The following is a 23,632-nucleotide window of genomic DNA, read 5'->3' as shown; positions in this document are numbered from 1 at the left end:
AAATTTCCTTCTAACTCACAAAATGCCCTATCTTCACCTCATCCATTCAGAAATAAAGATGTTAATCTATAAATTAATCCATGCTGCTAAGCTAATGGGGAAGAGAATAAAAGCTCTCTCTCAAGCATCCCTGATCTAAAGGTTACACCCTAACCTAATAGTCCCGCTAACATCGAGAATTTCAATTCAATAAGTGAACTGAGCATCTACTCCGTCCTTAGCTGTGGGCCGGGTGCTCTGCCCCCACGAGGCGCACACCGTCCGTCTGGAGCTTCTCTCCTCCTCCTCGTTGCACCCACATCCCTGGCACTCACTCCCTCTCCCTCCTTCAGTCCCCAGAGACTGCAGCACCTGGCCTCAGTTTCCCCCTGCAGCCTGGCTCCTGCAGTTGCCCAACACCACATCTGACACCACAGCCTCTTGGTCACCCAACGGCCTGCTCTCTAGTGACCATCTCCTATGTCACCCCACCCCGGCCCCGTCACTGACTCCCACAGTCACACCCTGGACGTCTTGTCTCCAGGAGCCAGACCCAGAGCCACTCAAATCAGCAGTGTCCCCACTGCCCCGCCCCCACACACCCCACACACTTTTTTTGTTTGAGATCCTGTCTCATTCCGTCCCTCGGGCTAGAGTGCCGTGGCGTCACCATAGCTCACAGCAACCTCAAACTCCTGAGCTCCAGCGATCCTCCTGCCTCAGCCTCCCAAGTAGCTGGGACTACAGGCACACACCACCATGCCTGGCTAATTTTCTAAATTTTTTATAGAGATGAGGTCTTACTATGTTGCCCAAGCTGATCTCGAACTCCTGAGCTCAAGCGATCCTCCTACCTGGGTTCCCAAAGTGCTGGGATTACAGGTGTGAGCCACCCCACCCACTTCCCCTTTTCTCTCTCTTACGTGCAGTTTTCTGGCCCCTCTGGCTCTCTGCAAAGTTTGGCAGTCAGACGTCAGGAGAAATCTCCGCTGCAAAATAGCGTTTACTTTTCTACTTCAGGTAATTTGAAGTTTGTAGTGTGTGTTCCTCCTGCTGACTACTAAGAAGTCTCTATGGAGGGGCTGGAAGTAGGCCATGGGTACCCTGGCTACCCAGACATTTATTTTAGTCCTTATTCTTGAGAGATAGTTTTGCTGGTTTATAATTCTTGGTTCGTGGTTGTTTTCTGTCAATCCATTAAGTTATATTCTTGTCTTCTGACTCCCACTCTGGCTGTAGAGAAGTCAGCCTTTGGTGTCTGACATTCCCTTGTGTCTCTGCTCTGACTTCGTTTTGTCCCTCTAGTGTTCTTCAGTTTTCCTATATGATGTCTAAGTGCAATTTTTAAAAAAAATTATTCATCTTAAGATTCATTAAATTCCATGGACTTGATTAGTGTCTTTCAACAATTCTAGAAAATTCTCAGCTATTAGCACTTCAAATATTTCCTTTTTCCCATTATTCTTTCTGGAGTGCTGATGTAATATCATTTCACATTTTCTATCCCTTTGTCTCTCTGTGCCGCATTTGGGATAATTTCTTCGAATTCATCTTGTGTGTGTTATTTATTGCTGCATAACAGGTTATCCTAAAAGTTAGTTTAAAGCAACACACGTTTGTTATTAATATTTCAGGTTCTGAGGGTCGAGGAGCGGCTCACGTGGGTGGTTTTGGCTTAGCGTCTCGCACAGGCAGCAGCCGAGCTGTCAGCCAGCGCTGTGGTCCCACGAAGGCACCAGCGGGGCTCGAGAGCTGCTTCCATCATGGCTCACTCGGACGCCTCAGCGCCCTAACACATGGGCCTCGCCACAGGGCTGCCAGAGCGTAGCCCTGCCGTGACAGCCGAGTGCCCAGAAAGTGATCGTAGTGAGAGAGAGAGAGAGAGAGGGAGAGAGGGAGAAGCAGCAGGAAGTCAGGGTACCTTCTATGACCAAATCTCCAAAGTCGTGCAGCTTCACTGTGCTTTATTCTATCTGTTAGAAGCAAATCACTAAATCCAATCCAATACTTAAGGGGAGGAGAATTAAGCTCCACCTCTCGAAGGAAAGAGTATCAGAAAATTCTAGACATTTAAAAATCATGAGACCTTTTTTAGTTCACTAATCACTCCGTTGGTTGTTTCATTTGTTGTTTCTAATTTCAGTTATTAAATTGAAATTCAACTGGGTCTTCTTTTTTTCAAATCTGTCTCGTTATTTTTCATAGTATCTTGTTCCTTAGTTGTACACTTAATACCTTCTTTCATTTCTTTAAACATACTCAATTCTTATTTTATATTCTGTATCAGTTGAGTTTAAAATATGCAGTCTTCGGAGAATAGGCTCTCACTCGCGATGTCTCGTTCTCTTTTGTGTGTTTTGCTAGTTTTGACTATGAACTGTTCATTTCCCTTGCAAATGTCTCTGTGGGAATTCCTTGACACCTGAACTGAAATTGCATCCCTGCAAAGAAAATGTGCATTTGCTTTTGCTAATTGTATGAAATTACAGCAATTCAGGACCCTTGGAGTTATGTTCTTGGCTTAAGGTTCAAACCATGCAGAGATAAGTGTATTTTTGGCATAAAAACTGTGCATGAGGGCAGTTATGGTTACAAATTCTCAGGGGAGATTCCACCATACTCCTTCCTGCCAACCAGTGCTAAGATTGAAGCAATGTTTCCTTGATGTCCTGTTCTGTGTGACTTTTTGTTTTTCTCCCTCACCTTCACATGTAAGGTATAACCTTTTGGAGTCTCTGCATTATGCAGAAGTCTTCCGTTAGATGGTCCAATTTGTGTGGGCCGTAGGCTTCATCTCTTGCCCCCACATCAGACGCTCTCAGAGAAGCTAGTGCTTGTATCCGTGGCCTATGTTTCTTGCTTTCATTGTTTTTTACTTGTTGGTAAGATCATGCCAGCTTAGCAATGCAATCACAACAGAGATTCTTTTTTTCTTTTTTTCTTTTTTTTGAGACAGAGTCTCACTTTGTTGCCCGGGCTAGAGTGCCGTGGCATCAGCCTAGCTCACAGCAACCTCAGACTCCTGGGCTCAAGCAATCCTACTGCCTCAGCCTCCCGAGTAGCTAGGACTACAGGTATGTGCCACCATGCCCGGCTATTTTTAGCTGTCTAATTAATTTCTTTCTATTTTTGGTAGAGACGGGGTCTCGCTCTTGCTCAGGCTGGTCTCAAACTCCTGAGCTCAAACGATCTGCCAGCCTCGGCCTCCCAGAGTGCTAGGATTACAGGCGTGAGCCACTGCACCCGGCCAACAGAGATTCTTATATATAATAAAATCCAGCATTTTTTCTGCTTTCATTGGGAAGGTTGCTGAAAGCATCTAATCTTCCAACTGCTGGAATGCAAATTCCCCAGTTATACCTTAATCCACTCCCACCTGGCTTCCTTCCCACTCCACCGAAGCTGTTTTTTTCCAATAACTTCTATGTTGTCAAATCGAATGGTCTTTCTTAGGCATCATCTTAGTTTGTCTCTAAGCGTCATCTAATCAGCTGAACTCCCCCTTCCTGTATAAAGCACCTTCTCTCCTCGCTTCCCTGGTAACGCGTTCCCTGGACCTCCCTCCTCTCTCACAAGCCTCTCCTTCTCGCTCTCCTTTCCTGACCTTCTGTCCTCTGCACAAGCTCTTGTCTCTCTCCAGTCTTCTCTCAGGTGATCTCACGTAGCCTGATGGCTTTAGATCCCATCTACACCTGATGATTCTCAAGTTGCCATGTCAGGCCCAAATCTCAACCAGAGCTCCAGACTCGCACGTCCAACTGCTCGCTTGGCATTTCCACGTGGATAGCTAACAGCCACCGTCAACCCAACCTGTCCAGAACAGAACGCTTTATTTTTTCCCCTCGAACATCTCTTCTTCCCCATCTTCTCCATTTCAGTGATACTGTGACCCACCAGGCTGGCCAAAAACTAAGGAGTCCCTTTTATTCATCCCCCTTCCCTCATCTGTCACGTCTGTACGTCGTAAGGCTTATTGACTCTACTTTCCAAATACGTAATGAATCTTCCCTTTTCTGTCCATCTCTACAACTGCTGAGTCCAAGTCCTTACGATTTCTCACCTGTACTATGCAACTGCTTTTCTATCAGTCTCCCCGTGTGCATTCTTGATTCTCATAATCCATGTTCCATAAATATAATTTTTAAAAAATTATGTCATGTTAACCCCTTAACTATAATCTTCAGTGCCACTCTTTAGTACTTTAAACAATACCCATATTCTCTACCAAGACCTTTACGGACCTCCTTATGGGATAGTGTTACCTCGTAACATTTATTGCTGTCTGAAATTAATCCTTATTTGTTTATTATCTATGTTCTCCCTTTAGACTCAAAATTCTGATTACAGGATTGTAACAAAACAATTGCCTGTTTTGTTATCTACCTTAACCTCAGAAATTACTAGGCAGTCAATGAATAATTACTGATTGACTCTTTCATATTCTATAAAGCTCTCTATACTCTCAGTCCTCGTGGCAGAAGTAACTTTTTCCACATTTGTGCTTCCGTAATACTTTGAACACACCAGTATCATAGTACTCAGGTGTTTAAAAGTTTTATCTTCTCATTACAGTGTGGCTTTGCAAGAGCAGAAACCACGTCATTTTCTTCTTTGAATGCCTAGGGTCTTAATCACTGCCTGCGGTATGGAATAAACAACTGAGTATTCACTCAATGAATGAATGAATGCCATTGAATGGTTATAGAGATTTGAAACATTTTCTAAGAGGACTTTCATCAACAGACAAGAAAAACAGTGCACATATGACCCTAGGCTCTGGAGAAACACCTAAAATTATGAAAGCTAAAACAGGCTTACTGTTACCTGTGTCACGTTTCTGCAAAAGAACTTTTTTAGATTAAAGGATTTAGTTTGTTCTTCCCCGAGAAGCTCAGGATTTGCTAACTCATTTTAGAGCTGTAGCAATGGCTCTGGGAATAAACCGATATCTGACTCACACAATGGAATTTTCAGAAATGCTTACCATCGCACTGAGCATGCAAGGGATTTCTCTTTGTCATTAGTGTAAGGGTTCATTTGGAATCCACTACACTGATGAGGGAGGGGCACGTGCATTACCTCTGCCCTAGGGACTGTTACCAACAGTTCCCTTAATCTGGCTCAACTGTGCCCAATCTGTTGTCAGAGAACAACTTCCTTCCTCCTGCCTTTCTGGCCACCTGGACGTGCGGGGAAACCAGAAGCTTGCAGACGGATATAGTGCGTGCATTTATTTCCCATATTTAGCAAACACTTTTCCTTAACAAGTCTGGAGTCCAAAAATTCCTTAAAATAAAAATATATAGTCTTCGTTGGTGACTTCATGCTGAGTGTTTAAGTACTTCTATTGTATTATGATCCCACCTGATTTATTTGAGGTTGCTGAAGACTGTCCATTAGCCCCAGGGAGCCTTTAAGTCTTGAGTTGTCTCCAAAGAGATGGTGAAAAGAGCTCGAGGTAACTCTTCAGCTGCAGAATGGAAGATAGTGACTCATCAGTACCTTAGCAAAAAGCTCTTCTTATTTTTAAAATATGTTTCAGTGCCTGCTGTCATAGTTTTTGTTAATTGTTTAAATTAGTAGATTTGTACAGAATTCTCTTTTGTGTATGTGTGTGTTGCTCTCGAGTAATCAGAGACCCGGTAATAGAGCTATGTTCCTAACCTTTTTAATACTTGGCACGCTTGGAAATCTCAGCATTTGCCCAACGCCTACCCTGCTCCTCATCTCCCTCTGACAAATGGGTGGGTTTGCTGGTGGGAGTGTGGGGTTGAAAAAAAAATATGCTAGACTAGATTAACAGAGGAAAATGAAGACCAGAGTTGTAAAGAGAAAAGCAGGCTGGAACAGAGGATGAAAGGAAATATGGGAATAAATGAAAACTGCAAAAAATTATGGTATTAAAAAAAAGAAGAAGAGAAGAGACAAGATCAGAAGAACGGCAGGAGGGGCTGTCGGCTCTTATTAGTCTCAGTTCCTCCCACCTGTCTCCACCCACCTCGGTCTGTTCACGGCACCTGGCCGCTCTCTGAATGTTTCTGATGCTTAACGGCCTCCCCGGGCCATTTTCCATCACTCACTTATTGCCTACACTTCGCAGATGTGGCGGTGTGAGGCTTAGCATATTAGATTTCTGTTGCTGCCGTAATAAATTACCACGTTATTTAGGGGTTTAAGCAACACAAATTTATGTCTTATAGTTCTGTAGCTCAGAAGTCTGACATGGGTCTCACTGGCCCCAAATCAAGATGTCAACAGTTCCTTCCTGGAGACTTTAGAGGAGGATTAATTTCTTTGCTCATTCTGGTTGTTGGCAGAATTTAGTACCTTGCAGTGGCAGGACTGAGATCCACGTTTTCTCGCCGTCTGTAAGCTGAAAGCCGTTCCCAGTTCTCAGAGACCACCTGCATTCCTCAGCTCACGGCCTCCTTCCTCTGCGACAGTGGGTTGTCCTTCCAACATCTCGTCCTTCTTCCGTCGTCAGAGTTATGAGTTCTGACTACGGCCGAAAAGTTCTCTGCTTTTAAGGAGTCGTGAATAGATTGGGCCCACCTGGATAAGCCAGGAAACTCCCCGTCTCAAGGTTTTTAACCTTAATCACGCCCAGAAAGTCCCTTTTACCATGCAAGGTAAGACAGTCACAGGTCCTGGGTGTTAGGGAGTGGACATCTTTGGGGGGCCATTCTTCTGCCACACTCAGTATGGGGTGCTGAACAATTTGACTCCTGAATTGTTGCTCCTGGGAAGTTTAGAGGAAGGGGAGGATTGAGAACAAGTAGAATGCAAAGGCCACTTTCTTTATATAAAGCAGATTAGCAGGGTCTTATTTTCATTTGACAATACTGAATTCGGAGGGTAAATAAGAATTGAAGGATTCCTTAAATTTGAAGAGACTCTTGGTAAGAGACATGCTAATAGGTTCTTTAAAATTAACAAAAGGATAAAAAGGCACCTAGGAAATGAATGGGACATTAATCGAAGAGACCCGTAGATCATCTTAATTAATTGAAAAAATTTGTCAAACGTTTTATTTTGATCTTGAACTCCTGAACTCAAGTGATCCTCTGGCCTCAGTCTCCCAAAATGCTAGGATTACAGGTGTGAGCCACCACACCCAGCCTATGCTTTTTGAGATAATTGTAGATATACATGCAGTTTTAAGAGCACTCATACCCAGTTTCCCCCATTAATAACATTTATTTTTTTGGTAACTATAATAGCAAACCCAGGAAATTGGCATAGATACAACCCATCTACCTTACTCAGATTTCATTGGTTTTATATGCACTCATTTGTGTGTACATATAGCTCTATGCAATATTATCATGTGTATATTTGTGTGACCACCACCCCAGTCAAGACACAGAACAATTTAGTAATTTTTAAAGTGGGTTCTTTGAGCTGTACGAGTTCTACTTAGGGGCGTCAAGGGATGCTGTGGGTGGAGTCGGGGTGAGACGGGCTCCAAGTAAAGGAGATTCAGAGACCTTGCTTTACTTTTAAACAAAAGTCTGCTTTTATCTGTTTTATGTACTGAGGCTACACATACTATTTTATTTGATGAAAAGATCCCATAGGCCAGGCGCGGTGGCTCACGCCTGTAATCCTAGCTCTCTGGGAGGCCGAGGCGGGCGATCTTTTGAGCTCAGGAGTTCAAGACCAGCCTGAGCAAGAGCGAGACCCCGTCTCTATAGAAAGAAATTAATTGGACAACTAAAAATATATAGAAAAGAAAAATTAGCCGGGCATGGTGGCGCATGCCTGTAGTCCCAGCTACTCGGGAGGCTGAGGCAGGAGGATCACTTGAGCCCAGGAGTTTGAGGTTGCTGTGAGCTAAGCTGACGCCACGGCACTCAGGGCAGTAGAGTGAGACTGTCTCAAAAAAAAAATATCCCATAGCTAAAAACCATTGGCTCAGTCCAGTACTTTGATTTTGCAGAAGAAACTGTGATGTGCACCTATCTGCTCAGCACACACGTTAGTACTCAATCCGCTAATGACCAGCATTTGCCTACCAAGTTTGCCAATGATCGACATAAAACACTCAAAAAACCCTCCTCTTCCCTCTGATGTGAATACCTTAAATTTAGCAACTATGATATAATAATTTAGGATATTTTCCGTCTTAATTATTTGGTTCATCTTATGAACTGTCAGATTAAGGACTGTAACTGGTTCACTGGCACGTAGCAGACAATCAGGCCTCAGGGAAATATTTGACTTTAGATCATAAATATAAGAATTTGAACAATTCATGAACACGACGTATATATCTTCAGCATAGGCATGGCCAGACTCTAACTGGAGGGAGAGGGTTGTAAAAAAGGGCTCTTGTTTTTTGGCATAAACTTAGAATTAACAGAAGTATGGTGCATAGAACACTGTGTACAATGGAATCTTCACTGATTTTATAGCATCTGTAGGTAAGTGTACCGTTCTGGGGAAGATTTTGAGGAATATTCACAACTTGAGTGTTTTTGAGAGAAACAACCAGTGTCTGGCAAGATGTCACAGAACTGGAGAATAGGACATGTTTTGCCTGCAGAAAAGATTTGGAGGAAACCAGACACCTTTTTTCAAATGTCTAGAAAGTAGTCCTGTGAAAGAATTGTTGTATATCCGTATTATTATATATACTGTGGTACCAATGAGTGAAGGTACATTTTCCACCCAATATATGGAGAGCCTTTGTAACAATTAGAGCCGTCTCGAAACGGAACGCTTCACAGGGCAGTGCGCTTCCTGCTACTGAAATCATTCCAGCAGTGGTTATAAAGGATGGTGTTTTGAAGAGTTTATACACTGAGTTGGAAGTTGGACATTATAATTTCTGTGGTCCCTTCTGACTAAAGACTGTATGATTGAGGCAAGATATATACTCATACATTAACAGTTTAAATCGTGGTCTGCCTTCCTGTACATGAAAAATAAAAATCACCTGATAATTTATTAGTATTTGCTTATATGGGTAAGATTTCTTATTGTGAAATTGATATAAATTCTTTAATGTATCCTATTCTTTCAACATTCATTGAGCCTCTATTATGTACTAAGGATATAACAATGAACAGCTCAGAGAGAGGTCTTATCTATATTGACAAAATAAGTGTGAGAAAAGGGATGTAATATAGGGTAGTATGTGTTTATATATTCCTATGCCCCAGATTACTGTGGTTCCTATGTAAAAAATTTAGCAGTATAAGAATATAAAATATTAAACCTAATTTAAAAATAGCAGTATATGTTAAAAAGACTTTAAATAAAGGGTCTGGAAGATGATATAGAAAATTATATTCAACCAGGTACTAATGACAGAAAAGAGAACAAATTATTTAATTTTATTAAAAATTTCCAATTTATAACCAAAATATACAACCACTACATTTAAAATCAGTTTGTACACTCACAGTTAAAGTGCTAAGAAAAAACATTTACAAAAACCGACATCAGTCTACTGTAAACAAAATAAATCTAGAAGAGCAGAGTGCAGAGCACATCCAGCTAACGTGAAGTACAGTTCATGCTCTCACCAAGTGCACTTGCCCCACACGCGTCCCAACGACAGCAATTTCCATCATTTGGAAATGAATGAACAACTGTAATCAACACACAAAAAAGAAACATGAAGAACTAATGCCACAAAATACAAGTCTTTAGTATAAACACTTCCTATAACTAGATGTTTACATGATAAAGCAAGATTAAAAAATTTTAGAATTTAGAATCCCCTCAGCAATTTAATTCAGAACAGGGTTTGAAAAACTAAATTGCTAAGTGCTACCTATTTAGAAATAATTATTTTTAAAATAATTAAAAAGGAATATCATTTATATCTTGTGACAAATTATCTGTGACGGTAAAATGACTTTTTTTTTTTTTTTTTTTTACAAGCACGGACAGTGCTCCTGTGTAAATGTATTATCAGTGAGCAGAGCTGGCAGACAGACCGAGCTGTAAGGTCAGGTAGAATGAGGGTGAAGGAGATCTAGGACAGTCCCGACATCGTCCTTGAATTGAAAGACAAAAACAGATCAGCAGGCCCTGACTTCGTAAGACCCATACATTAAATGACAAGCTCCCTTCCTCAAGGTCACTGAAAATAGCACTTTCAGACAGCACATGCGTTTGGAGAAAGGAAGCGTATTTCCAAGTTAGGCCACTTAATGGTAGCTCTTGCCTCAAAATAGCCCCACTAACACTAATTATTTCCACTTTTATTTTAAAGCTTAATATTCTACTCATTGAGATTAATTTGTGCTAATACCAATGAGTTTGTTTTTAACATAGACTTCTCTTTAAAAGAGATAAAAGGGCTGTAGTCAGTAACACTTTAATATGAATTAGTTAAAGCAAGTTTCCTTCTTCCTAACACTTGAGATAGGTTACACTTGGTTACACTTGGGTTATGCTTTGGAAGTACTGACAAAGATGACTGGGAAGTGAAGGCAGGCAGGAAGGTTTGGGGATTGCAGCACTCGAGGAACAGGCCACATGGAGGGGTATGTAAGTGGACAACGCTCAGGGAATCATGAGCGTAACACCTAGGAAGAAGTGTACCAGGCAATTACTGAGAGATTAAATTTTCTCCACTATAAAAATGTAAAACCAAGACACTGGTAATCCTACAGTGCACTAGATTATCTTAAACTGGCTAACGTGTTACCCTTATTATTCATAATATTTATATGAGATGTAGTCTGATTTTGGAATAACCCAATTTATAACCTTTTAGATGATAAAATTGGAGATTTCCTGTATAGGAGCTTCATATTTTTATACGTGTTTTTATACTCATATACTCTTATTCTTATAACCTGAAACATAGGTATAAAGAAAATCTTTAAATGTACTTTTATGGCAAATTTGTTGATTATATAACATAGTTGTATTTATTATTTTAGAATTATTTTACAATTGTATAGTTAGCAAAATTTAATTCCATATTAGATGTGAAAGGGAAAAATTATTTTGCCTCTAAGTGATATTTACAGATTAATCCTTTGATATGTAACAATATCTCAGGTTATAAAAGCTTAAAAACTACACACCGACTTAATGAAAGGCTTATGTAACTTATGTATTCTCAAAAGGCATTTGCTTCTATTATGAAGTCACATTTTGATAAAATATCTTTGAAAACTGGGGAATTTAACAACAAAGGAGAATTTTCTTGATAAGACTTGTGGTTACCTATAGTCTCCTTCATAAAGCCTCTGATAGGTTGATCAGAGGACCTGGGATGAAAAGTTAATATCTCTGTTCTAGAAGACCTTTTGGTTGTTTCTTGACTATACATTATGAAATTGCTAACATCTGATCATTTTTAACCAACAAAACCAGCAATTTCACATAGTTCAGAACAATACTATACTATTCATCTATGACCATGTAGCAAGAATCTCCTTGGCCTGATTCTCAGAACAGTTGATCTACAGGACAGTTTTTCTGCTGAGATGACCATGATAATCTAACGTACACAACACTGTAAAAAGTTTAAAAAAAAAAAAAAAAAAAAAAAAGACACAAGTCTCAAAAACCAGCTCATCTTAAATAAATATGAGCTTTGGGTATCACATATTACAGAGAGTGAAATAACTAATAATTACCGTTAACTGTAGACACACATACATATAAATAATCCCCCAAGTTCACTATCAGATTTAAATACAGTAAAGTATTTAATTAAAATTTTTAATTTTGAATAAACAGCTTTCACTGCTCTTTTAAATAACAAAATAAGACAATTTAATAGCTTCTGAGTTGTCACAGAAACTTTTCTTCTTGGGGTTAGGGGAAAAGAGGCGGGGGTAGTGATATCTTTATCATGGCAAAGCAAATGTCTAAACTATAGTTACTCCTTCATATACGCAATACTTTTAAACTTCAATGAGAAAATAAAACTCAAAAATAAAATTTAGCATTTGAAAATAAAAGCAGAAAAGTTGTTTGAAGATGGTGTTAAAGATGTGAAAAGGGATGACTCTAGAGAAGTACTGTAAAACAATGAATGATAAAAAATTCAGATTTAGTCTGAAAACTCACAACTGCAGTGGAAATAGCACCTGAAGACAAAAGAACTGCCACATTAATATTTTCACATTGGAGAGTCCTATTTATGATTTTTAAAATTTTACGTTCACATAAAAAGAAAATACATTAAAGTACATATTTACCTCAGCTCAATGCAAAGAACTACTGTGTTGATCTTATCTTGAAATACAGAATTATTTCATATGAAATGTTTCTGCTGACACGATTAGTTCAGGGAAAAATTATCTGAGGCAAAGCTAAGGGAAGACTTTTATAAATTTCCTTTTCACAACTGAGGATGGGAGGAGTAAAGAAATAGGAAAATGGACGGATAAGTATCAATTAAGTCACTCTAGGATTATTTGGTTTATCTTACAGAATATCCCATCATCAAAACCCTGAAAATATTCAATGAAATATTTGAACCTCGGATTCAACAAACGTGACAACAAAGACTTGCTGAGCCAGAGAACTGAAAATAAATTTGTTGTTGTTTTTACAGGCAATCAAAATATTATCATATAGGCATCTCTGAATGAGAAAGGCTGAGCATCTAATTTAATTTCTGGAAGCCAGGAGTTACCTGATCTGGTGAAATGACATAAGATAAGGAATCAAGTGTAGCTAAAGAAATCACATCAGAAACCAGTACACCTTCCTGTATTAACTTTCCACTACACTTTACTCCTCACATCCCAAGCCCAACACCTAGACTGTAACTCCACAGTCCAGAGTGTTCAGGACATTGATATGAGCTAATGTAGACAATTAGAGCAAAGACAACGATCTTTAAAAGTAACAAGAACCTCCTTGGCCTGGTTCTCAGAGAACACTGTTAATCTACAAGAGAACCCTGCTGAGAGATGAACTAATGGAATCTCGACATTTTATTACATGATTATTAAGGAGCCTTTATGGAAACATTTTCTGTATAGCCAGAAAAAAAAATAAAAACATTTATCTCTAACAATATTTAAACCACTTGTCCATGGCAATCTGGAAACTGTATTTATTCAACGAATCTGAGCATGCAGTTTAAGAAGAATAATTTTTTTTAGAGACAGGATCTTGTTCCGTTGCCCAGGCTGGAGTGCAGTGGTGAGACGACAGCTCACTGCAGCCTCACACGCCTAGGCTCAAGTGATTCTCCCACCTCAGCTTTTCAAGTAGCTGGAACTACAGCTGGCTAATTTTTAAACTTTTTGTAGAGACAGGGTTTAGCTATGTTGCCCAGCTGGTCTCAAACTCCTGGCCTCAAGCAGTCTTCCTGACTTGGCCTCCCAAAGTGCTGGGTTTACAGGTGTGAGCCACCCCACTGGGCCCAAGAATAGTTATTGAACAGAAAAATTTCAATCAATTCCTCTGACATTTTACATTTTATAACTATTTTAATGTTGGTAAAACCTAATAGCTTTTCAATTAGCCTTATAGGCCAGTGTTATCATTCTTTGTTCACTAATTTTATCGTGAATACATTTTGTGTAAAGATTAGGCTAACTAGCTATATTTATATTTAAGAGAACAAAGACCACAAAAATTTATATGTCATTCTTTTCTGTATATCAATTAAGGTGTATATGTTGGTGCTTAAGAAGACATTTCCCATTAAAAAAAAAAGGTCACGGTGGCTGGGCCCGGTGGCTCACACCTATAATCCTAGCACTTTGAGAAGCCAAGGTGGGAAGATCACTTGAGGCTAGAAGTTTGAGACCAGCCTGAGCAAGAGCAGAAGCAAGACCCTCCCATCTCTACAAAACAGAAAAATTAGCTGGGCATGGTGGCCTGTTCCTGTAGTCCCAGCTACTTGGAGGCTGAGGTTGGAAGACTGCTTGAGCCCAGGAGTTCAAGGTTGCAATGAGCTATGATGAAGACATTGTACTCCAGCTTGGGCAACAGAGGAAGACCTTGTTTCAAAAAAAAAGAAAAGTCATGTCAAATATTTATAACTATTCTTTCACTTTTGTTATCTTAATATAATTTTCCTCCTTTAAAATTACTTAAAATTACAAATGAAGAACAAAGTTAACATATCTGAATCCTATCAATTTAAGCATAAACCACACAAATCATACAAGTTGATCTAGTAAATATAGTTCATGGGAAGAATAACAAGTATAAACATGAGGCCAGGCTTGGTGGCTCACGCCTGTGTAATGCTAGCACTCCGGGAGGCCGAGGCGGTTGGATTGCTTGAGGTCAGGAGTTTGAGAACAGCAAGACCTTGTCTCTACAAAAAATAGAAAAATTAGCCAGGTATGGTGGCACATTCCTGTAGTCCCAGCTACTGGGGAGGCTGAGGTGGGAGGAGCCCAGGAGTTTGAGGCTGTAGTGAGCTATGATTATGCCACTGCACTCTGGCTGGGGTGACAGAGTAAGGCTCTGCCTCAAAAAAAAAAAAAAAAAAGACTAAAAGAGACAGAATAATGACTACAAAATGGTCAAAGGAGAACCAAGTCAGAGCTGGGTGGAATTTGAGATACTACCTAATCTAATTTCCTTGTTCCCTTCATTTACAGACAAGAAAATGGAGGCCCCAAGAGGTAAAACGCCTTGTCCAAAGTTACACAGGTAATTGAAAAGAGAGACAAGACTAGAAATCAGGTTTCCTGACACAAAATTCAGTATTTTAGAAAATAAGTTATTAAACTCTAAGATTAAAAAAAGCCAATAATTACAAAGAAACATTTGTAAGTTAGCATATACAAACAAGTTGACTTAGATAAGAAAAACCTTAAGGCTACGATAATAATAATAAGGTAATTCATCTTACTTCAGGAAATATAAAATAACAAGCTTAAAAAAAACCTTAAATATACTAAGTTTACTAGTTAATGGTATTAGCAAAATAATGAAACACTGAATCTTCGAAATTTGAATATAAGGTAAAAAATCAGGGAAAACTGGTGACAGTGGCCATTAAAATAAGAGTAAATTATATGCAATGCTATCACATCAGTGAAAATGTCCAAGAAAGAACACAACAGATTTCCTGAGATAGGTGATTATTAAAAAAGACACAATCTGAAGGAAATTATCCTTCAATACATCTGAATAGATTGAACTACTCTGTCTTACAGGAAGTAATATACCGGCTTGGGGTTTGACTAAAATATAAGTAAAACTTCACTTTTTGAATCTTTATGGCAACAAAATTTTGCTAATTAGAGATGACAGAATAAGAAATATATTTATTAACTTACATTAAACCTTTATAAATCAACCAAACAGGAATGTCTACCAACATGCCTGGTTCTGGATCGACCTTAACATTTTCTTTCCTAGAAGATTTGGATCCTGAGAGAAAACTGTAATCCAGTCTGAATTTGATTACTAAAGAAACATAGGATTAAAATTAAATTAGAAGGAAAAAAAAAAAACCCAAAACCCAGAAGACCGGTTATAGTCAGGTGGAAGATAATGGATGCTTAGTCTTCCTATTCCTTTCCCAAAACTCATGTAACCGGAACAAAAAAAGAAAAGGGAAGAGAATTAAATTATGAAGAGATGCCAATATAATTTTTCATATAAAATAGGTCAAAATTATATAAAAATAATGTATAAAATTATAACTAGCAAAATTAAACTTTTTCTTAATTAGTTGTAAAAAGGCATGAAATAAGTTTAAAATAATCATGAGTGTCTTTGTAAATCTGTTATATAAAAATGCTATCCTTTGTGTGTGAAGAATGGAGAAAAATTCTTACTTTACACAGGTTAAAAAAATTATAAATACATGTATATGAATAATTCCCAGTGTTATGACTTAAAGTTCTGCCATCATGAAAATCACTAAGTTACAGTAATTGCCTTTTAAAAACTTGTTCTCAGTCAGAAAGAATTAGGTACATAGAAGTCCTCAAAGAACAAAAAGTTACAGGGCCTGCATTCTTCTTTATATTTTTCTTAGAAATGTCAGTCAAGCCAAGCTTATGTACTTATACAATTCTATATAAAAAGAAAACTATAATAGAGATTCCCAAATTTCTGTTGGAAGTGACCTACAAACTCAACCCTATGAAATTTGAGAGTATACTCTGGTATGACGTATGTTAAAGAGCCAACACAATTTAAGAGCATAGCCACTCTTGGAAAAAAAACCCTAATGTTTAAAGGTTAATTGGATCACTGATTTGAAGATTACACAAAATGAATACTGGTCTAATTGCCTATTTTATTATTAGTGCTAAAAATAAATACTAATGAAGACCATATCCTTGTTTTCTACAATCCCCAAATTCTAACAAAAACAAATAATATCAGTAGAACACTTTATAGTTTACAGAGCATTATGATAAATGTTCTCATTTGGTCTTCACAATATCCAGCGAGATAGACTGGGACCAAAAATTACCTTCCCTCATTTTACATTGAATAGAGACTAAGAGAAATTAAATGACTGGTCCAGTTGACCATGGGTCATAATCACGGGTCTTTGAATGCCAAGCTCAGGGGAGTTTTCATTACACTAGACTATTAAATCATCCAAATACGATAATATATAAATGTACCTTTGACACGTCAAAAATATAATGAAATTTTGGTATATTAATGTTTCTAAGCCACAGCAAATGATCCATTATTTTATTAAAAAAAAAAATGTAAGTAGTACCTTTTATTTGACAAGGATATGGCCCCAACTAAGAATTTCCATTATTTCCAGCTATTATCTCAAAAAAAAAAAAAAAAAGGATGAGGTAGGTTAAAATGAAAGAAAATTTTCTGATTTGAAGAGATTCTTAGAATTTTTATAAATCTACTCTAAGAAGCAGCTGAAAAAAGAAACGTTTGTTTGAATATTCATTCACCCAGCTGGTACAAAGATCTAACTTAGTATGGGACTCACAGGAGCCTAATTACTGACTTCTAAGAATCACTCTTCATCTTTTAAAATTAATTAAAAGGATTGGTACATGTTTGTACACGCACGATTTAATTAAAATAGTGATATGGACTGTTACTACAAAGAAATGAGCTTCATTTGGTACAATTTACATATGCTTATTACCTGCTACATGTTATTCAAGTAAAGCAGAGACTTTATTTCATAGTTTAAATTTAGATTTTTCAAATTTCTTTGAAGTGAGACTCACTACTAGGGTAAAAACAAGCTGTGTGACATGAGTTGTTCATTAAATATTTATTGAAAAACTTACTATGTACTAAGCCCTGTGCCAGCTGAGTGATTAACCAATTGTTCTTTGAAACAAATTATCATTTTGAGCTTAAATATTTTGTCTTGGATCTTTTGCCTAATTACTGAATAAAACAATATTGCTGAAATTGAAGTACTTTTTGAAAATCTTTTGCTAATATATTAACATTTTAGGAGAACTATTATTTTCTCAGTTGTCAACTGAATGAATAAAACATTAAACATTATCATATGCCAATCAAAACACAAATGAAAGTTAAACATATGGTAGGAAAACTGTCCAGACTTGTTCAAATTGGTTTAAGCTAGTTGAGGCTTGAAATTGTTTTGCTATAGTTCTTCAACTGTCTCTTCAAAATAAAAAATTCTTAATTTGGAACACTAGTTTGATAAGTAACACAGCCCCAACTAAATACTGCTATTTAAAGCAATGGATTAACAATCTTACATAAATTTTGTGGAGCAAAATTAAGATACTTACTGAAAGTAACTGAAAAGTCAATATAGCATTCACATATATACCAACACTTAATAGAGAAGATACAAATGAACATATAAAAATCTGAAAGCATAAAGTTAAGATTTTCGTAACTGTCTATACTTGGCCCACTTGTACAAGAAAACCAATTAACATTTTGGCAGTTGATAATATAATGCAGATGGCAATAGATGACAACATCTTTGAGCTCAAACTGGTATCTTCTATTTTAACTTCTTATTTTTGTTTGTGAATGTTTGTTTTGGTTTTCTCATGCTGTTCTCAGGAGAGATTCTTAGACAAAAGCTTCATGAATTATTGATTTATTTATAAATGAGTGGTTATAAGTTTGGCTTTCAGAGAAAAGGTTTACTAATTATCAGTTATGAGGGAATTCAGACCCTACCTGCCTTGAAGCGCTAACTCCAGTTCCAAGGAGAAAGGTAATGAAGATAGAGAAAAAGAAAAACACTTTGGGCCAAATGTTCAAATATATCTTATGAAGAAGAATTAATAATAATTCACATTAAGATATGTGTACTTTGAAAGATACAACATGACAAACATTATTAATATTACTATCAGAAAACTGACTCTTCTGCCTGATGAAAGATTCTTTTTCATCACCTAATTTCTTGGTAGTTTTTGTTGTAAATCGTGAGAGAGAAAAGTAGACATGAATTAAACAAATGTTGAGAAATGAATCTCTTAAACCCATAAAACCTAATCCCTTATATTTCATAATGCTTTACAGTTTTCAAAGAGCTTTCATATGTTTTTTTTAATTTGATCTTAATTTGACAGCTTTATGAGGTAGGTAGAGTCGGTATTTATCTTCTATCTTCATTTACAAACAAGGTAACCAAGGCTCAGAGTTGACTTGTTCAAGGTCAAAAACTAGCATATGGCAGAACCAGGCTTCCCTAGAGTCTAGAAAAATTTTTCAAAGTGTGATTCTTCAATTACCTGCATAAGAATCACCTGTGGTATTTTTCACACTATAGATTTTAAAGTCCTACCACCTTTGACTTATTGAATAAGACTCTAGGAGTGGAGCCCAGAATTCTACATTTTATAATGAACAATAAAGTGGAGAGCAATTGAATGTTAAGTAATGTTACAAAAATATAACATTGAATCCAGCTAGATGTTCAGGTGATATAACGTGATGCCTTCAGATCCTCATCAGGGCGAGTTAGTAAAAGCAGTGGATTTCAAGCCAGGCTGCAGATCAGCATTACCTGGAAAGCTTTAAAAAGAAACTCTACCAATTCTCATCTGAATGAGAGGAAGGTATTGGGCATCAGAAGTTTCCCAAGTGATTCTTATCTGCAGTCAGGGCTGAGGACCACTTGTTTAAATATGCTTTTCTACATAACACATCCAGCATTTATCAGAATTTTTCTTTCCCTTTTGATCAATTTCATGCCTAACAAGGTTCACAGTTTATATTGTAAATTATTTAAACATTACAAGACAAAATGTCAAATATTTTTTACTCGATATTTTTAAGATTAAAAGATATTCATAGTAAGACTAATCATGCTTCATTTAGCCACAATGATTTTCAGATATTCAAATTAATCACCACTTTGGATTCAGGTTATATATATATGTCAGCTGTAAACAATGATCCAGAATCTGAAAATTAGGGTGTGGGGCAGAAGCTGTAGTCTATTGGCTACTGGGCAATGCAAGTGCAGACAATCAACTCACTGTAGGAGGGGCCTGGATACCAAGGTCTGGTGGCTTTGGCAAGATCATATCTCACTGTAGAAAAATACAACAATGAATACAGAGAAAATATTTTGCCATTTTGTAATTGTGGTTACCACAAAAAAACTTTATAATGTGTGATGCTTATCTTATTACATGCCTCCATGGAGCAAATCTGAATATGAAGTTTTCTATGAATCAATACTATTACATGGGAAAAGATGGCTACAAATTAAAATTTTTCCATCATGCATATGGATGTTATAAAAACACAGCCAGTAAAAGTAATATTTACAAAAGTTATAAAAACTTTACAATTATAGGGAAAAAATGCCCATCTCTGCTTTTATTCCATCGCTAATCCAAATCGTGAATATCTCTGAAGATTATTTTGACAGAATTTTGAGAGAACTCTCTATAGACTGATCAGATCCTTCTGTTGCACTTACATTCTACTAGCTAAAATACCCTTGCTGATTTATCAAATTCTCCTACAGTTTAAAAACACAGTTCTTTTTTCACTTAGTGGAAATAAAACTACAAAGTCCTGCTATTCATCTGAGAAATAAACCTTGCATAGAAAATTTCTTTAACTCTGAAATTGTTTTATTAACTGAGCTACCAGAATGTTATCTCACAACTAGTTCATATTATATGAAAGTTCACTATAAAGCAGTCACCACACATTTAGAATTTTTCTAAATATAAAATAAGCAGGTTTATAAAAATGCTCACCAGACAAATAATTATCTCTTTATAACCCAGAAAGAAGAATTATTTTTGTGATGATATGATTCTCAGTGTTTGGGATGCCTTAATGTTCCAAGTTTAATGCAATATAAATGGCAAAAATTTACCTTTCCAATGGATACAATCTGTACCTGACTGAAAGCATAACAGAGTCACAGCAATCAGTCATGCAAAGGCAAAGAATTAAAATCTGCTTTTTAAACAGCACAAGTTTTCCACCTTAGACAAGACAAATTAAGCACTGGTTCCATCTTCTTCAATAACTCGATTCATGCTGGTGCCATGTGTGATGTGCGTCATGGGATTGTTACTGAGATCTCTGATGCTACTATGTCGTGATTGTTCATTGAGACGGTGGGAACTGCTATGCCTAGAGTGATCCGTTAGTCGTGACATGCTGCCATGAGGTAGTCTTTCCTCCATTCCTCTGTAACTGCAGGGTGTGTACCTGATACAAGAGAAGTGTATTTTGAAGTGAGTAACAGAACACACTAGAAAATAACACTAACGATTTTCATGAAAGTGCCTCATTAAGTGAAATGATTAGGAAACCAACAAAGAGAAAGTAATGAACTTTTAATTATTTAGACTAATATCATTAATGTTGTAGAATTACTGACATGGCCAACAAAAAAGAGGAGAAAATTCGCTGAGGTTCGGAATTAGGGTCCTATTCCCTGCAAAAGGACAGAAGTGAAGGCTAACTGCTGAATGATCTGGAGCTATGCTGAGTATGGACTCTGTTCTTATTCAAGAGTTTTGAGCACTGGGGTGGGTTCAGGAAGAGGAGGAACAATAGAAAATATGTGGCCTTTCCCCGGGGAGTCTAGAAGATTGGTTATAATTAGTAGCATAGCAAACTCAAATTGTAGTAAAAGATTAGGAATAGAAGAGGGAACATACGACATCGGTGGAGGAATTATTGTAACCTAAAAAAAATAAGTAAACTCGGTAAGCAATGACAACATATATGCCCACGGCTTATTTCCATATAGCCCACTTTTTCTTTCTCTCTTTTTTTTTTTGTTTTGAGACAGGGTCTCACTCTCTTACCCAGGTTAGAATGCAGTGGCATCTTCATAGCTCACCGTAACCTCAAAATGCTGAAGTCAAGTGATCCTCCTACCTCAGCCTCCGGAGTAGCTGGGACTATATGCTTGTGCCACCACACCTGGCTAATTTTTTTTCCATTTTGTTGTGTAGAGACGGAGTCTTGTTATGTTGTTCAGGCTGGTCTGGAACTGCTGGACTCTAAACGATCGCCCCTCCACCCCAGAGTGCTGGGATTACAGGCGTGAGCCACCATGCCTGGCCCAAATAGCCCAGTTAACAGCTGAAATAACTACCTATAAATGATTTTAATTACTTTTCATTAGGGCTTGAGGCTGTGAAGATGCTCTTTCATAGAAGCTGCATTTACCTGGAAGTTACATCCTAGCACTTTGTAACCTATATCCCTGCTAAAGCAAATTCTCTACCCACCCCCAGCCCGAGACCCCGCTAAGAGTGTGTGAGCTGGGCTACACTGCTTACTGCAGGCGGTCTCCTCCTCACTGTACTTATCTTCAAAGGCAACGGTGGGGGCTGTTAAATTTTCTTCTGTTGCAGTCCTAATTCACTGAGCCCCATTGCAGGCAAGAAATTATAAAAAATTCTCTGCCATGACGAATAAGAGACTAGCTCTAGGTCAGTCAGGGTAACAAAAATCAATTACCATTTTTTAATTAGTCCTTTGCTTATAGAGCTAGTATGCTATTTATCAATGTTTCTGGCTTTACAGTGTGCTCTTTCAGGATGAGGACTGTATTTTATTTATCTTTTAATCTCCAGCGTTTTAAGAAATATTTGTCTAAGATACTTTTTGTTCATACTTACACTCATACATACACTCTTTTGTAAAAAGTATTTGATTTAGGATAATAAAGCACAAAGAAAGCTCAGTATAATTTATGACTTTAATTAACATATTAAGTTTTAAGTAACATTTCTAAAAATAAAAAGAATATAGCAGGCTGTATTTTCGTGCGTGCGTGCGTGTGTGTGTATGTGTGTGTGTGTGTGTGACAGAGTCTCACTCTGTTGCCCGAGCTAGAGTGCCATGGCGTCAGCATAGCTCACTGCAACCTCAAACTCCTGGGTTCAAGCAATCCTACTGCCTCAGCCTCCTGAGTAGCTGGGACTACAGGCACGAGCCACCACACCCAGCTAATTTTTAATTTTTTTTGTAGAGACAAGGTCTCGCTGTGTCATGCAGACTGGTCTCCAACTCCTGGGCTCAAGGGATCCTCCTGCATAGCCTCCCAAAGTGCTGGGATTACAGGTGTGAGCCACTGTGCCCAACCTACATGGTTTTCTTACCTGAGATTCCCAAAGCACCCTGTACAGATTTTTATTAAATCTATTAAAGTGTATTGTAATTGTGTACTCTTCTGACTTCTATCTCTGCAACCCTAGCACTTATAAGAATGTTTCTCTTGTAGGAGTGCTAAGTAGAAGAAAAGAAAGCAGGACGGAGAAAGGATCTCTGAATGTGGTTAAAAAAGAGGTCTTTCGTTATGTTACAAGGTAAAGTTCAGGTAGTTAGAGAGGAGAAAAAGACTAGATTTACAATGGATGAAGGACAGAATAGACAGAATGGAAATATTTGAAATATTCATTTCAAAAATCTGGCAAGGCAAGGAAAAATACATGACAGAAGATTTATCAAAGTCAAAGAAAGATTGTTGCTCTTTTAAACACAGGGTAGCTGACCAATTTAGAAGGCAAAAGAAAGCAAGTTGAGAAGAACGTGTCAAAAAAGGGAATATAGAGCACGGGAATCACATTCTACAAGATGAAAAAAGGGGGAAGGATGAAACTGACAGGATAGAAAACTGCTGTACAAACACAGATGTTTTAAAGTAAACAGAATGCTCCTGATTTTAGGTATCAGAATTTTCATTCTTTCAGTTTCCAAAACTACAAGCCTAAAAAAAGAGAGAAAAATCTTTGGTGCATTCCTTTTCTCCAGCTGTTAAGATTCTAATATTAATTTATCACCGGCTCCTATCATTTTTTCTTTCTAAATATCTTTCACGTCAGCTCTTCCTGTTTCCCCACTTGCCACTACTCTCCTATAAGCCTTTATCATCTCTCAACTGGATTACTGCAAAGCTCCTAGGCAGTTTCTAATTCTAGTACCTCATTCCTCAAATTTAACTAGAATCCCATAGCCAGGCTTCTCTCAAACATTCTCACTGTGAAGCTTTTTTGGAAACAGCACCCTCCATCCCCCACCAGAATTAGTCACTCCCTCCTCTACGCTGTTAACTGTACCTAGTAGGCCGGGCGCGGTGGCTCACGCCTGTAATCCTAGCACTCTGGGAGGCCGAGGAAGGCAGATTGTTTGAGCTCAGGAGTTCGAGACCAGCCTGACCAAGAGCGAGACCCCCGTCTCTACTAAAAAAATAGAAAGAAATTAATCGGACAACTAAAAATATATAGAAAAAATTAGCCGGGCATGGTGGCGCATGCCTGTAGTCCCAGCT

At 37.9% G+C, this 23,632-nt stretch overlaps 1 protein-coding gene across 2 annotated transcripts in view; it reads right to left on the bottom strand.

The window, feature by feature from the left end:
- Positions 1-18,895: 18,895 nt before the first annotated feature.
- The window catches only part of FZD3 (frizzled class receptor 3), a 75,219-nt gene continuing 70,482 nt past the window's right edge, over positions 18,896-23,632 (bottom strand). For both annotated transcript variants that reach the window (XM_012654934.1, XM_012654933.1), the window contains one exon: positions 18,896-20,553. In XM_012654934.1, the coding sequence (XP_012510388.1) occupies positions 20,340-20,553 (214 nt within the window). In that variant the 3' untranslated portion in view covers positions 18,896-20,339. The remainder of the gene's footprint in view (positions 20,554-23,632) is intronic.

This window comes from Propithecus coquereli, unplaced genomic scaffold, assembly GCF_000956105.1.
Source record: "Propithecus coquereli isolate 6110/MARCELLA unplaced genomic scaffold, Pcoq_1.0 Scaffold451, whole genome shotgun sequence".
Classification (NCBI taxonomy): Eukaryota; Metazoa; Chordata; class Mammalia; order Primates; family Indriidae; genus Propithecus; species Propithecus coquereli.
This window is presented reverse-complemented; position numbering and strand designations above follow the sequence as displayed.